This window comes from Dendrobium catenatum, unplaced genomic scaffold (genome assembly GCF_001605985.2).
Source record: "Dendrobium catenatum unplaced genomic scaffold, ASM160598v2 fragScaff_scaffold_1417, whole genome shotgun sequence".
NCBI lineage: Eukaryota > Viridiplantae > Streptophyta > Magnoliopsida > Asparagales > Orchidaceae > Dendrobium > Dendrobium catenatum.
In genome coordinates, this window is record NW_021319879.1 from 1,224,751 (window position 1) to 1,240,379 (window position 15,629).

General features: G+C 36.2%; 1 protein-coding gene across 1 annotated transcript; it reads right to left on the reverse strand.

The window, feature by feature from the left end:
- Positions 1–4,518: 4,518 nt before the first annotated feature.
- LOC110111624 (protein DMR6-LIKE OXYGENASE 2) lies at positions 4,519–8,735 on the reverse strand. Its single transcript, XM_020843576.2, has 3 exons — positions 8,427–8,735; positions 5,216–5,707; positions 4,519–5,141 (listed from the first exon to the last, which is right to left on the reverse strand). Exons 1-3 carry the CDS (start codon positions 8,652–8,654, stop codon positions 4,815–4,817), a joined length of 1,047 nt encoding a protein of 348 aa, XP_020699235.1. The 5' UTR covers positions 8,655–8,735; the 3' UTR covers positions 4,519–4,814.
- Positions 8,736–15,629: the final 6,894 nt, after the last annotated feature.

Consider the following 15,629-nt stretch of genomic DNA (forward strand, 5'->3'; position numbering starts at 1 on the left):
GTTCCACCAGAACATCACCTGAGGCCCAGACTTCCGCCGGACCACTACTTGAGGCCATGAGCTCCACCATGCCATCACTTGATGACCAGAGTTCTACTAGAGTACTGCCCTAATACAACAGTCTTACAGACCCTAGTCTTTTGCCAACTATGATTTTTTTTTTACCCCGGTCTCCTGCTGACTACGATCCTTCCGACCTCCATCACCTACTATGGTCCTTCAGACCTCCATCAACAGACAACAGTCTTTCTGACCCCAGTCTCCTACTGACTACGATCCTTCCGACCTCCATCACCTACTATGGTCCTTCCGGCCTCCATCACCAGACAACGGTCTTTTCGACCTCCATCCTATCGACTATGGTCGTGCTGACAAAACAAACACATCTATTGTAACTCTCACCATGCAATGCACTCTATATGATGTACATTTGTGACATCAAGCTAAGGCCTTCTCCCAAGGAAGGGTCTTATTTATAATCGACTACAAATACTAGTTGACTCATTCAAACTAGGCCAGGCCCCGTGGTTTTTCCCCCCTTTCATGGGTTTTCCACTTAAAAATATTTGTGTCTATCATAAATGCACCCTCTCCCTTTATTTGTGTGCGTGCTGGATTTTTGTACAACGCTAAGATGTTAAACTTTATATTTCTCTACCGCCGCGAATATTCCAGGACGCAACAATAGTATTACTAATAAATTCAAATAGTAATATGAATAATTTATAAATAACATTCATTTTAGTTATCACACTAAATAAGTAAGAATTCTAGCTATCACAGTATTTTTTAGTATCGGTGTCAGTATTAGTAACTGTTGGCTTAGTAAACAGAGTCGTCACTCTTTGCCCATTGGCAAAATAATCATCTCACTATAGCTCCAAATTAGTGTATCACATGAATTAGTATAGGATAAGACCAAACCAAAGTATTTAAAGTAAAGTTCATCGACCCGCCATCTAGTACAGGTCAATATCTTCAACCAATGAGTTAACTAGTCTTTACTTATCTTTTACAAACACATTATTATTATAGTACTATAACAGCAATAACAACTAGTTATTACTCAATCATATATCCACATAAATTTTAAATGCATTATAATAAATAATGCATAATTATATTTAATTCAAAAAATATCAAAATGTCTTAATGGTATATAAAAAAAAATCATACTGAGAAGTTTGCATTTTTATAATTTAACAAATTTATCAGATATTATATAAAATAATATTATGAAGCTTTAGTTGAACTAAATCATTATTTTTAGATGTCAAAATAATTTTTTGAGTAGAAAAAAATCATTGTATTTTCAAAATCAACCTATAAAAAATCTCAAATAGATACTCAAAATGTTTATAATATCAATCTCTATTACGTATTAAAAGTACTTACATGATAAAAAAATTTATCAATACAAAACTATTGTCATTTTAGGGTAACAAAATATAAATTTGACAAAAAAATTATATATAAAAAACACTTCTTTGAAATAAAAAATACGATAATAATTTCTTACAAGAAAACGAGTAAATTTTTCAACAACGCCGACGGGCAAAAATCACCCATTGCAGAAAAAATACAAATTTCTGATGGAATTTTTTACGAAAATAAATATGTTAGAAATTTTGGCAGATTTTCGACGGAATATTTCTAGTTGATTATCGACATATTTTTATGGGATTTTTCAACTGACGGATTTATTTCTGGCAGATGTTTGGTGGGTCTGGTTCACAGGCCCGTAAAGTTATAAGGCAAGTTTTATTTACGGTAGAGCGAGGGTTCTAGGCCTGGTTCACGGTAGCAAACCTCTCTCAGATTAAATTATAACAATTTTTTTTATTTTCCCCAAGCAATTTACAGCGGAAAATTCACCAAAATTCTGCTGAAAATATTTCTAGCAAATTTTTTTGACGGTATTTGTTTTCGATGTGTGATTTACCGTTGGAAAATTTTTCATTAGAAATCCAACTTAGATATAAATTTCCAAAGATTTTAATCATTTTTCGATGGAAATGGCCATCGAAAATTGTCGTTTTTCTTGTAATGCTATACAACCTCCAAATTTCAAGTTTCATTTTCTCTCTTAAATTTGTTTTTCATTTATATGTTGCCGAAAATGAGTAGGGATGTGGAGGATCTATTGGTTTCTTTCCATGGAGTGGACCATTTGGGTGCTCCATTTGGTTAAGGCGAAGACTTGATTCAACATTTGGGGCTACTTGTGAATCCCCTAAAATGAGTTTAAGGAAGGCCACAAGTTGATGTGGAGGAGTTGGAGTTTTAGCTCAAGTTGACCCAATTTGACCATTTAAGAGGATTTTGGTTACTTTGACCATGTTGACTAATAGCCACCTTAGATGGGCTGTTCAGAGCTCCTACGAGCCCCTTGCACGAGTTTAAGTTGACTTGAGTGCATAGGTGTAGAATTTGGATTTGAGAAAAAATATGTGAGATTTGAATAATTTAGGTGAGCTCACCATGAATTTATTCACATTGAATTTAAGCGCACTTAAGGCGTGAGATGGAATGTATTTGAGAGATTTTGGATTTTGATTTGATTTTGTATTAATTTGGTTTTGGATTGACTTGAGTTGATTTGGATTTAGTTGACCTCAAACAAAGATGAGGTCAACAATTATCTAGTGGCATTTTTAGTTTTGGGCAAAGTCACATCAAGTGTGATTGGCTCGAGGTTGGTAGCCTCCAGAGGCATTCTACGTACAATTGGAAGAGATGATAGAGGTGGTCAAGGACACCCTTCCTTAGGACAACCCCTCATAAAAGAGGTATTATTCTGTGCGTACACTGGACAGGAGAACCGCCCGGTTAAGCGCTGGGTACCCAGTGGTATCGAGGGGTACCGAGTGCAGGTACCGAGTTGGGTACCCAGCATGGGGTCACCACAGGAAAACCCGCTATTACCGGCGGATATAATCCGCCTACAACATGTAAAATCCGACGGAAGTCCTGGGTTTCCGGCACATTTACGGCGGATTTTCGTGCGCCGGTTTGGTTCGCGTCAGAAAATACTTTCTGCCGTTTTTAAGACGCTGGAAAACGTTCCGGCGCCATCTCCGGCGCATTACCAGCGCAAAAAATGCTAGCGAAGCCGGCGATTTTCAACCGGAAATTATGGCGATAACCGCGCTAGAAGTTTACATCGTATGGATCCGTCGGAAATTACCAGCAGATAAAACGTCGTAAATAAGCTATGGCTTGTTTACGGCGCATAACGGACGCCGGAAAACACCGGCGGAATGGACGCCATAAAATGCGCCGAAAATTTCTGACGTCTAAATAAACGACGACATGATTGTACTGATTCGTTGTATCGTCGTTTCCGTCGTATTTCCGATGCTATGACCGTCGACGACGTCTGGTGACCGTCTAGAGAGCTCGGCGACCTCGATCGAAGGCGAGCGACGGAGGGCGACGAGGGAAACAGCTGTGATGTGAGAGAAACGCACGAAAGAAATGAGCAACTAGAGGGGCTTGGGTTCAAAAATAGGGCTTTCGCCGACGGATTTTCCAGTGTCCAAGACACCGGAAAAAATTCCAGCGCAGAATGCGCCGGTTTTAAGTCGTTGAGCTTAAATACACTGGTGCAATATCCACCGGTAACTGTGCCAGTTATTTTCCGTCCTAAAGTGCACCGAAACCAGTAAAATGCTGGTCTACTCCGACGTCTTTTACCGGTGCAGTAGACGTCGGAAACTTTCCAGTGCCATATGCGCCGGCAAAAATGTCGTAAACGTTCCTTCGCACGATGCGTCGTATTTGCCGACGCAAATTTTTTCGCCGGAAAATCCAACGGTAATCGCGTGTTTTCCCGTAGTGGGTGACATGGCACAATTTTTTTAGTCTCCGAACGTCCTCAGGACTCCGCACATAATAATAAATCCTCATAAAAATTATAGCTTTCATTAAATTCCATGCAAAAGTGACAAAACTTTTTTCATCTTTTGGGATGAGGTTCTTTCAAAGCCAAGGAAACCATCAAAGCCCAATCACCAATTGGCAAAGAAGTCCCCAAGCATACCAACTTGCTAGCTTAACTTGAAGTTGCTAGAGACTTTATGAGAAGCTTCTCACCATTTAGTTGAAAGTAATGAGTTTTTTATGTAATTAAATAAATTAAAAATTTAGATTTATTCATTTTCTAGTTAGTAATTGTAACTACATATATTATTATATAATTTTTATTGAATGTAGTCATTCATGTAGTATTGTATCTTAAACCAAATTTATAAATATGGAGCCATAGGTTCAATCTTAAATTCTCAATCATATAATTTTCTTTGTTTTGTACCTTTTAACATCAATTTAGTAAAATTTAGAGCTACTCTCTTTCTCTCTCTTCCCTCTTAGGCAAGCTAGTTCATGCTTATTAACAAAATTCCATTGTTACTCGCAAACAAATTTGTTGCGTTGTTTTCTTATTGGGCACTACTGACCATGGGATGGAGGAATAGGAGTTACTATGTGAGCTTAAAAGGGAAGCTCTGATACATAACAAGGAGAAATAATTAATATCTTCATTCACTTGATTTGAACAAAATAGGAAAGGCATCACACAGTTTTTACTTGATTTTTTTTTTTTTTGAGACATTTAGGTCAATTAAGACAAATTCATACGAACTACATCACATACGCAAGATTGAAATTTGTAATCCAAGATCTCCCGATTGATAGCATAAGCTCCCAACCAACAAATCAAGATAAGCTGTGTATTTTTACTTGATATCAGAACTAATTCCAGCTTTTTGAGATCAAGATATCGCACTGTTTGTTAATCCAAACAATCCTTATCATCACTCACTTTCCCTAAACAAGTCGAGACAGCTCTCCATCCTTAGCCCACCCTTCCAAAACTTTTCAGAATAGTCCCCGTATGTAAACTTCTTATACAACCTGGGATGCTCCTCGTCAACTAACTCCTCAGCCGCCTCCACCACCGTCTCAGGCCCCGGACAGTAAAACGTCGGCACCGACAACCTCTCGATGTCCTTGTTCACCACTGCTCGATGTAGCACGCTCGTGTACCTGCCATTGCTCAGCACCTGAAGCTGATCCCCAACATTCACCACTAGCTCACCGGCTTCCGCCTCCACCGCCACCCATTTTCCATCCCTCATCACCTATAGTATCAGAGAATCAGAATTCAAATTCAGTGGGGTGTGTATAAAAGAAGCTTAGTGAGATATATATCTACCTGCAAACCGGTCACCCCATCCTGCATCAGAATCGTGATAACATTAGGGTCTTTATGCGCCGGCAAGCCATACGTGAGCTCCGGCTGCGGGCACTGTGGATAGTAATTGATCGCCATATGCTGCGCGTGCCTCCCAAGCGCGCTTTCGAGGTATCCACTCTTCAGGCTAAGGCTTTCCGATATCGCGCTGAGAAGGCGGAGCGCGAGGCGGCGAACGTGCGAGGCATAGTCAGCCGCCGCCGGCTTGAAGGACGGCGGCTGCGAAGGCCACTCGTTTATGAAGGCTTCGATTGGGTGGCAGTGGAGGCGGAGATAGTCTCTCCAGCTCGGAAGCTTCTCCGTTGCAATGTTGAAGCTGGTGGAGAGGCGGGTGCTCTTCGTGGGGTCGTCGGAGTAGTTCTTTAGTCTTACTGATTCGGGAAGGAGGAAGAAGGCCTTGGAAGCGTCGAGCATGCGGTGGAGGACCTCTTTTGGAATGCCGTGCTTTTTCACCTGTTTAAGAAAATAATAATAATGATTTAGGGGCCCTAAAAATAATTAAAATATAGACAAGGAGTTAGGATAATTATTTGCAGATGATAAATATTTCATGTAAATTACATGATCAAAATAAATTATTATTATTTTTTATTTAATTTTAAATAATAAAAAAACAAGTTTTCTTGTACGATAAGATAATAATTAAAATGAAAAAAAAGGTCATGGAATCAACCTGATCAAAATTTTAAAATTTATTCTTTATAATTGCAATAAAATGCATTTATTTATTATATTTATTTTAATGTAGATTTAAAAATAGCAAAATATTCTGATATAAACTTTTTTATTAAAAATAGTTCTATTTGTGTCAAATTCTTTTTTAATGAAATATTTTGAAAGGAAAAAATAATTATTTAAAATTAATGAAAATTTAAATATATGTTTATATATTTATAATTAAAAGATATTTGTTTTATGCAGCAAAATACTACAGCGCTTATTCATTTTATGCCCTAAGAAAAATAAAATTATTTTCTTATAATTTAATTTATTTTAACACAATACGTTTTTGAACAAACTTTTTTTCTTATGCATGATGATTAACGCCGTGCCGTGCCGTGTTGTATTGGCGTGGTTCTTCGTGCTTATGTGGGACCCACCGATCATGCCAGTGTGAAATGGCGTGACCATATGACTACTATTAAATAACAAGGACAGGATCCCATTTTTTTAATATTTTATATTTAAAATTTAAGATGATAAATCAAGTTGTTTTTAGAATATTTAAAAAATTGTTTAAAAAAAAAATACTTGAAGCATCATTATCATAACCACCACCGCTCGAACTTTTATTTGGTCCGGTCAAAGTTCGGCCGCCAATAGAATCGCGCCACGCGTTCTCACTATTTACCGCGCGGCTCGACAACCCGACTTGGAACAGACCCCTGATGGCTTGGTATTTCTCGATTTTGCTAGGTATTGCTAGGTATTGATCGATTTTGGTCGGCAATAATCAATACCGAGCAAATACCGAGTAATACCGAGAAATACCGAGTTGTACCGAGGTATTTCTAGCAAATACCGAGTTTTTTTAGAAAAACTCGGTAAGAAAAAACTCGGTACACTCAGTATTACTCGGTATTTGTCTTCACAGAGCGGTATTTCTCGTTATTGTCAAGCAATACAGAGCAAATACCGAGTAATACCTCGCAATACGCGAACATAGCATTCCCGGGTTCCGGTCCGGGTCAAGTCGTCGGGCCGCGCGATAAAGAGTAAGAGCACGTGGCGACATATTATTGGCGGCCGAACGTAGCTCTACATTCGATCAGAGGACGTAATAATTGTTCCCACCGCTCACTGCTATTTCAACCACCACTAAAACTAGCAATTGTCACTATCGCCCCCTTCTATCATCATTATTGACAATCACCACCATTATTATAAATATTATTGCCACCATCCCTCCATCTTCCACCACCACTAGCTCTCACCATCACGTCAACAACACCCACCCTTCGCCATCGACGATAGTTGCATCATCTTAAAATTCAATTTTAAATTGCGAAGAACCTTTTAAGGGTCCAATTGGGATTGTTACAGGCTTCTTTTGGAACGGCTTTTTTACTGCTTTTTTAAACCAAAATTTAGCATAAAATTTTTAATTTTTATACCAAAAAACTGTTTTAAGAAGCATGAAGAAAATCGTCCCAAAGAAAATCATAATCTTTTTGTAAAAGTAGTTTAAAGCTGATGTAAAAAAATAATTTTGTTAATACCGTTATAATATTAGTGTTTAAGTGAAACATATAAATTTTGGCCCCACCAAAAGAATCTTGTCACATAACTAAGAAGAGCCGGTGATATCATATTCTATTGTCTCTCTCCTGTTGATTTGTTCGTGGTCTTCTGCTGTTGGGTTTTTGTCTTGCTCTTCTCACCTGCTTGTCCTTCAGCAATGGTGGGGTCTTGTAGTCTTGGCTTCTCCCCATGACATTGCTATATTGGCCAGATATTACTGAGTCCATAATGGTTATTTTTTTTTCTTTTTATTTGCTTATTTTTATAGAGAAATGTTCCTTTTTTATTATTTTTTTACTTTTCTATGAATTTTTACCTTTTATTTTACTATGACTTTTTGCTGTCATAAGTTTTGATTAATTAAATGGCTAAACGTAGCCCTCAATTTTCCAAAAAAAACAAAAAAAACAAGAAAGATCTCACCTTCACTAAAGGGAAATTATGTATTTTTCCGAATTTTAGGCTGAAAATTCTGAATTTTTCAGTGGATTTCTTAAAATATTTTTAATGATAAATTAAGCGTCGACGAAAAAATTTTACGACGGCTGTCCGACGGAAAAACTCAAAGGGAATAACTAAAAAAAGATTTTAAAAATTTTAATTTTGGCATCTGTCCGTCAAACGTAAGCCCGCCAACCATGCCGGCCCTTAGTAGCGCCCGCCCATGTGGCTCGCACCAGCCCTAGTGCGCCCGCGCACAGCACCCGCCCGCATGGCCTGTATCAGCCCGCGGTGCGCCCAGCGCCCACCCGCATAGCCAGCGCAGGCGCCGCCAAAAAAAGTACATGAAAATTTGTCGGAAATATTTTAATGTAACCCGTCTAAAATCCACCAAAAGATCTGTAGATAATAAACACTTTTCTTGTAGTGCTCGTAATTTTCTTGGTCGTTAGTTTGAAGAATAAACCAAGTTCATAAGGAGCAAAAATACCTTGAAAAAGCCAGCATTTTTGCATGCCATGCCGATTTCAGTGACCACCTTGTGGCGATGAGGGCCATTCAGACCTGAAAGATCAATCACAGGGATGGCTTCACCTGAGTTTTCGACGCCATCGAGCTCTGGTCGGTCACCGGCCGGTCGTATGTAGTTTGAGGGAATGAAGGGAGAGTCAGAGGCAAAGTCGGCAAGGAGAAACTTGAAGGAAGACGATGCCGCCATTGTTTACCTACAAAGAGAAACTAAGTTTTGAATATCTCTCTCTTTATAAATTCTATCTTTGCTTGCTCTGAAGGAGGAAGGAAGCAGGTGCCACATTTATATACACGAATGGCGAGTCTTTAGTTGCGGCTAGATCTGTTCTTTTGCGTTTAGATGTAACAACGGGGTGATGTCATGTGCTTAGGTCATCGAGTAATACGTCATGGGGTTGAAAGACAATAAAAGTAGCAATAAATGCTACTAAAGATTAATTATTATGTGTGTACGAGTCGAAGATCGTGTGGAAACCAATCAAAATGCGCCTCTTCATTCCTACGTTGTGTACAACTGATCGGTACTGCTTGGTACCGCTCGGTAATGCTCAATATCGTGGCTGTACTGCTGACATAACTGCACCAGATTCGTCTCCGGACGTAGAAATGTGTCTGATCTCTGCACAAAATAATTTCTCAATGCTAAGAGTTTTCACTATCAACTAAGGGCTTTTGGATTAGTGTTTTATATTTTTGAAGTGTATTTGAGTTCAACTTATGTTTCATTTTAGATAGTTTTCATATTTTTAATATAAAAATTTTTTAATTTTAATTTTTTTTTACTAAAATGTTTCATTATAAAATAGTAAGAAAGCTATTCCAAATGAATATTTCGTTTGGTACTTTTTCTTTCTTGCTTCTTATAACAATTTTTTAGCACAAAAATTAAAATTTTTATATTAAAAAATTATTTTAAGCCATGAGAAAATTGTATTAAACGAAGTTGAAGTCTTAATTGGCCGTATTGTAAAATAAAAGAAAATTAAAAAAAAGGAGAAAAACTTTATGCTGTTATGGAAGAGAATATTCAAAAGCGTCGGTAGCTTTTTTTTTTTTTTTTTTTTTAATTTATATAGGATGAAGTGTCCTAATTTATTCATTCGTATCTTTTCTTTATTTTTCAATCAATACGGTAAAACAAATAATAAATGATCTCCAACATATCTCACATAACATCTTTTTTAATATTAAATTGATTTGGATAAAAAATTTAGATACCCTAAAGATAGGAAAAAAAAAAAAGAATTTGAAGTAACATAAAAGAGTCCATTTTTAAATTTGAGGTGTATTAAGATGCATTTTTTTTTTCTTATTCTATAGCATATTTAGACGTTTTGGTAGAACATATATTTTGGTTCATAAATATATTATGTGCATCATCAACTAAAATGTTATGTGCATGATGTCATCATTGTTGATCGAGCTCGACATAATAAGTGAGGCAAGTAATTGATGATGCATTGAGTTTGCACATCATTTTAGAATATATTAGTTCATGATGCAATCATGTTAAGGACATGAAAATGTTGGAATATAAGTTAGGCATGATAACATGCAAGTTAAGTGTTGCGCATACATAGAATGCATTTGATTTGATAAGGAGCTTGCTTGAATCTATTAGGTGGGGATGATACCTCAATAAATGATCCAAAATAAGGTATTGATAGTCAATAGGTTGATTCATTTTGTGTGCTAACCTAGTTGGAACATGATTACTTAAAAGATTTAATTAAGCTTATTGTATATGTTGAGACAAATTAGGCTGATATGTATTAATGCGCGTGTGTTGAATATAGTTGTTGCGGGCTAGATTATACGCGGCAGTAGAGTTAGAAAATTTTAATCTGAGCGTTGCATGAATATCTAGCACACACAAACATAATATAAAAGAACACCATAATTTTTATGTGGAAAACCCTTAAAAGGGGAAAAACCACGGGGTCACGCCCAGTTGAAAAGTTTCACTAATGTCGTTTGAGATACAAGAGGCTGATTAGTCCCACAAGTTAGGACGATCAGATTACAATGAGTTTCTTCTGAATTGAAATTCAGTTGCAAAGTTGTACAGAGTTCCGGCATCACCTGAATATCCGTCAGAATTCCGGCGTTATTCAGGCAGTGGAAAGAACTTCGACGGTGGTCGAGGAGGAGCTGACTCTCCTTCTCCTTCTCTTCTTCTTCTCTTCTTCTTACTTGATCCCCCTCTCATGAGAAATGAATATAGTATATGGGCATAGGGCCAATGAATGTGTGTGTGTGGTATCCTTAGTTAGGGAGGTCCAAATTAAAGTCATTGTGGGGTCAAAAATCGGGTCAATCTCGGGTTTTCGGGTCAAAAATCGGGTCAATCTCGGGTTTTCGGGTCAAAAATGATTTTTCGTGTCACTTTCGGGTCAATTTCGGGTTAGCGGGTCAACCCGAACACGACCCGATTTTTAAAACGGGTTGATTTCATGAACCCAAACCCGATCCGTTTCGGGTTTTGGTTGACTCGAACCCGGATTTTTTCTGGTCGGGTTCGGGTCGTGTCAAAAATTGACACCCCTAATTAAGATCGAGCTTATAAGTGTAACAAAAGTGAGGTCATCGTCATAGAAGCATTGAGAGTACAATTAAGTAAAGGGAAGTAAGCCCATGTAGCTTTGTTGGCTATTAGGGGGAAAATATGAATAAGGCCTTATTATGTGCCCTAGGAAAAAAGAGAAGATTGTAGTAATTTAGAGGGATTAGAATTCATGTTGAGAATCAATTGGATTTTCAACTAATCTCTTAAAAAATAATAATAATAATAATAGAGGGATGGAGGACACTAGGTTATCGTATTTTCATAGCTTTAAATATAACATAGACAAGGATCACTTTAGGCTTATAGTTGATTTGAATTAGTTTATATTTTGAGAATTTAAAAATATTTAAAATTTGCTTTTAAATGAATTCCAAAGGTTATTTGGAGAATATTTTTTAATAAATGAGTACGACGACATAAGCACTCAAATGTTATCAAAATTTTAATTAGTTGACTCAATTGTTCTAGCTAGTTGAATCCAATCGGGTTTCATTTAATAACTTGATTTTTTTTAATTAGACAAAAAACTATTTGTTATATCTTTTGAGTGATAAGGCTTGATGCATAATCTAATTAGGCTCAAATGAAAATTAAGTCTAGATTATATTAGGGCTAATTATGAGCAATGCATGACTAATGGTAAATATGGATAACAAGAGAATAATTCCATGGCCATGCAAACTTTACTTAAATTTTAAATTTGGCATGGCTAGCCTACTGGATTCTAGGGGCAATTCAAGTCAGGTACTGACTCACATGTCAAGCTTATTGTATGTATTAAATTAACTGTGGGAATGTAAGTGTGACAAATGCATCTAAAAGTGATGTCAACATAAATAAGAAATTATTTCATTCACAAAATCCTAATTTTATTAATTATGAAGTGGTATTGCTCATTAATTCCACCATGGGTTGTTGATGATGCTTATCAATATTACCATTAAGAATACACTACCACTTTAAATTTACCTTTGAGGAATGAATATAATTTTGTATTTTGATTTATGTGATTTTTAGTCGCTTCTACTGAATTGATTTATAGTGAGGAATTCATATAAGCTCAAGTTAGTTAATTGATGGATAAATATATAATTCTTTCAAATTAGATCCTAGGGTGTGACATAAACTTATACCCAAAATTGACCTGCCTGTAACCCGATTTAACTGATTACCCGACCTGATCCGCTGACATGGTTACATGCGCTCGGTGATTGAGTGCAGGTGGTCGAGCTGGCAAGCAAGCGTGAGATTGATGAGAGAAAAGCAAGATGGACAAGTGTGACATTCAAGCACAATTTACTTTCAGGTTTTTGGGACGTTGACTTAAACCCGACCCAAATATACAATTAAGTTAGAATTTGAAACCTGAACCATTTTCCAAACGGGTTGACTTAGACCCAAAATTTTTAGGTTAGGTTTTCATATCGTGCCAAATACTCGCACCTTATCTCCAACGAGAGAAGATCAAGTGGAGCCTCACACTTTCCCACCACATATTCAGGGTTTCCTTAAATGGGCCTCATCTTTTGCCAATCATTTAGACATTATCGTCACCTTAAATGGACCTCACCTTTCACTAGTCATTTCATCTTCATGGGTCTAGACTTTCCTATTAAAAGGGACTTATCTGCTACTAAATTTAAAACTTATTGCAAATAAGGAGTCAGCTTCCTGAGCTAGTGTGCCTTTTTTAACTCATAGTTATGTTTGATGGGACACATCATTCTTGTGGGTAACCATCTTGACTCGCTTGCTGAAAGGCGACTCATATGCTACTCAATACAAATATTATCACAAAAAAAGCAAGTTCTTTCGAGAGATATGGTTATTTAGATGTTATTTTTTAGCCCTCGAATTTCTAAAAAATGAAGGAAAACATGAAATAATTTAATTTATTAAATGAGCATAGTTAAACGAAACTTGATATTTTCTTTTAAACTATTTAGTTGAGAGGGATGCTTATTTTGAGCTCTCAGAATCCCTAAAACTTGCCAAGATGATTTGATTATACTAAGGAGGTGAGATCTCTAAACATAGAAAGTCCTTCATCTTTGGGGCGTTGGTTCTCCTGCATGTTTTGTGCTTAGGGGATTCAGCTTACCTATAGAGAGAAGTCTCATCACTCTTAGACTTGAACCTCGACTAAAACGTTACAATCTTCAACCCAATTAGTTGACCTTTATCATTTCATTTGTTATGTTATTCATATGAGTTATAAATATTTTTTTTTTAGTTTTATTACTTGTTAAGGCTTGAAGTTAGCCAACTTAAAGCTTGTTAGGTCATAACAAAAGCTATTTTTAACATCATTTTTTCCTTTAGCTTAAACTATATGAGTGAGTTCTCAAGTGATAAAAAATATAATAATAAGACATGATATGATAGGTACAAATTAACACATATATGTGGGCTACGCTAAATGTTGTACATATGGTCCTTTCTCTCTAACGCGACCTTGCCCTTACCATGGCTTGAGGAAGGCCTTTCTGTGTATCTTGGATAAGTCTTTTAGGGGCAAGTGCCTTATATGAGTCTTCAAGAGCGTGTGTGGGGTTAAGATGGGTCCTTCAATTTGAGTGGTGAGTTCTCTAGGTGACTCATGACTATGAGTCGAGGATGAGACTATAAGTCAAGGTCGAGCACATAACTGATAGAGTCATGCTCCTAGGCCTTGTAGTTGTGTACTTCTTGGAGCTTTAATTAGGTCATTCATGGAAGATGGTCGGCCTTATCTCAAGAATATTATCGAGGGGAGTGAATCCTCGTGGGGCGAGCTCGGGGTGAGCCATATAAACCAAACACCTAGAATGAGTGCTTCCTCAATATGGTCCTCTAAGAGCAAGCTCATATGATAGGAATTAGACTGGATTGAATAAATGATTGCTCATATATTGTTGTTGAGGCCTACCCCTCAAAAAAAGACTTTCTTTGACCCACCATGACTTTGAGAGAGTGTCCCCTCTAATCTTGCTCATTAGATAGAAACTTATTTTCCTACATAGGCATGCATATGGACATACAATCCCACTTTTAAAGTCATTATAAATGTTACTAATTTTAAAGCATCATTATGTCTCATTATATTGATTAGTCAAAAAATATGATCATAATCACCCAAATTTTACTAATATTGAAATATCCAATTTGGGCTAAGCCTTATAATCTTTTAGCTCCATATTTTTCATATTAAATAATATTATGTTCAACTGTACCATACTTGCAATTTGAAATTGAGATGAATTAATATGTTGTACATCCAAATTTGAAATTTATAAATATAAAAAAGCCTTAAAAAATTTGCTTAGTGATAAGTTGAATAATATCAATTCTGAGGTAACCTAATAATTTGGAGTTGAATTTGGCCATGAGCTTATTATAAGATATATCTCTGACCGTACGTTGTTCTTCATCGCCTCTATTGCACACCACCAGCAACCTTTTTCGTCTTCTTTGCAGCTGGAGTCGATACAAAGTGAGGAGAAAAATGAAATTAAGAGTGAAAAAAAAGGCCAAAGAATCAAAGATTTCTACACACCTCACCGGCATTTCGACTTATTGATTATTTCGGCATATATACTTTCGATGGAGCCTATGGTTCTTTGAATTGGTTTCTCATCTGCGATGAGAAGGTGGGAATATGCTTGATTTCGACCTATTATACCTCTTGATTGGCGCATCTACCTTGCTAGTTGTTTATGGATACTCTGAGTTTCTTTGTTTTTCATGTTGCCTTGCTTTTTTTTTTTTTCTTGTAATTTACTTATTCTGCTTTTAATTTTGTGGAAGTTGGAGTTCAAATTGAATTATGATTCCTCGTCATCATCTATTTTGATAAAGAAGGGAATTGGCAAGATTTACCTTTAGCTAGAAAAGAACTAAGGGGTTTTCATATGATAAGTTTCTTTTGGAAGATTTTGAACAATATTGGGAGAGGATGCACAAATTAGGGTTGTATTTCTAACGAATGTTTATACAAGCTTGTCCATGGTTGGGCATGGCTTGAGCTTTTGTCATGCATTACTTTTGTTGATTCTTCAATGCTTCTTGGCAGTAATTTCAAATTCATGGCATCTAGAATACTTTGATGCCCTTGTTGCTCCATATTTTTGAATACACTTAAAATTTATTTTGTTTTTCGACTTTTCTACGAACTATTAATTCAACTAATAAAAGAAAAGTCTAATACATATAATTTGATTAAAAGATATGTTCTTTGTGATTTTTTTTTTTAAAAGTATGCTCTTTTATCATTTTTTCATATCTTTTCTTAGGTTTGAGCTCTTGTACTAGATGTTGTGCTATACTTGTTATGTAAGCAAAGTTGTTTTTTTGACTTTAAGGGCATGTTTGGCAACAATTAGGATTTACTAAATCATGGAAATCCTGATTTAGTAATTCCTCACATGCTAAATCCTGAAAATTGTTTGGCAACATAGTTGTTAAATCTTGTTAAATTGTGTGATACTGTTTGACAACGTAATTCAGGATTTAAAGCAGTTAGTTCATTTAAAAATTAAATTTAATATATTTTAAATTTGATTTACCTATTAAGTATGAATTACTTATTAATTTTTAATTTAATTACCATTAATGATA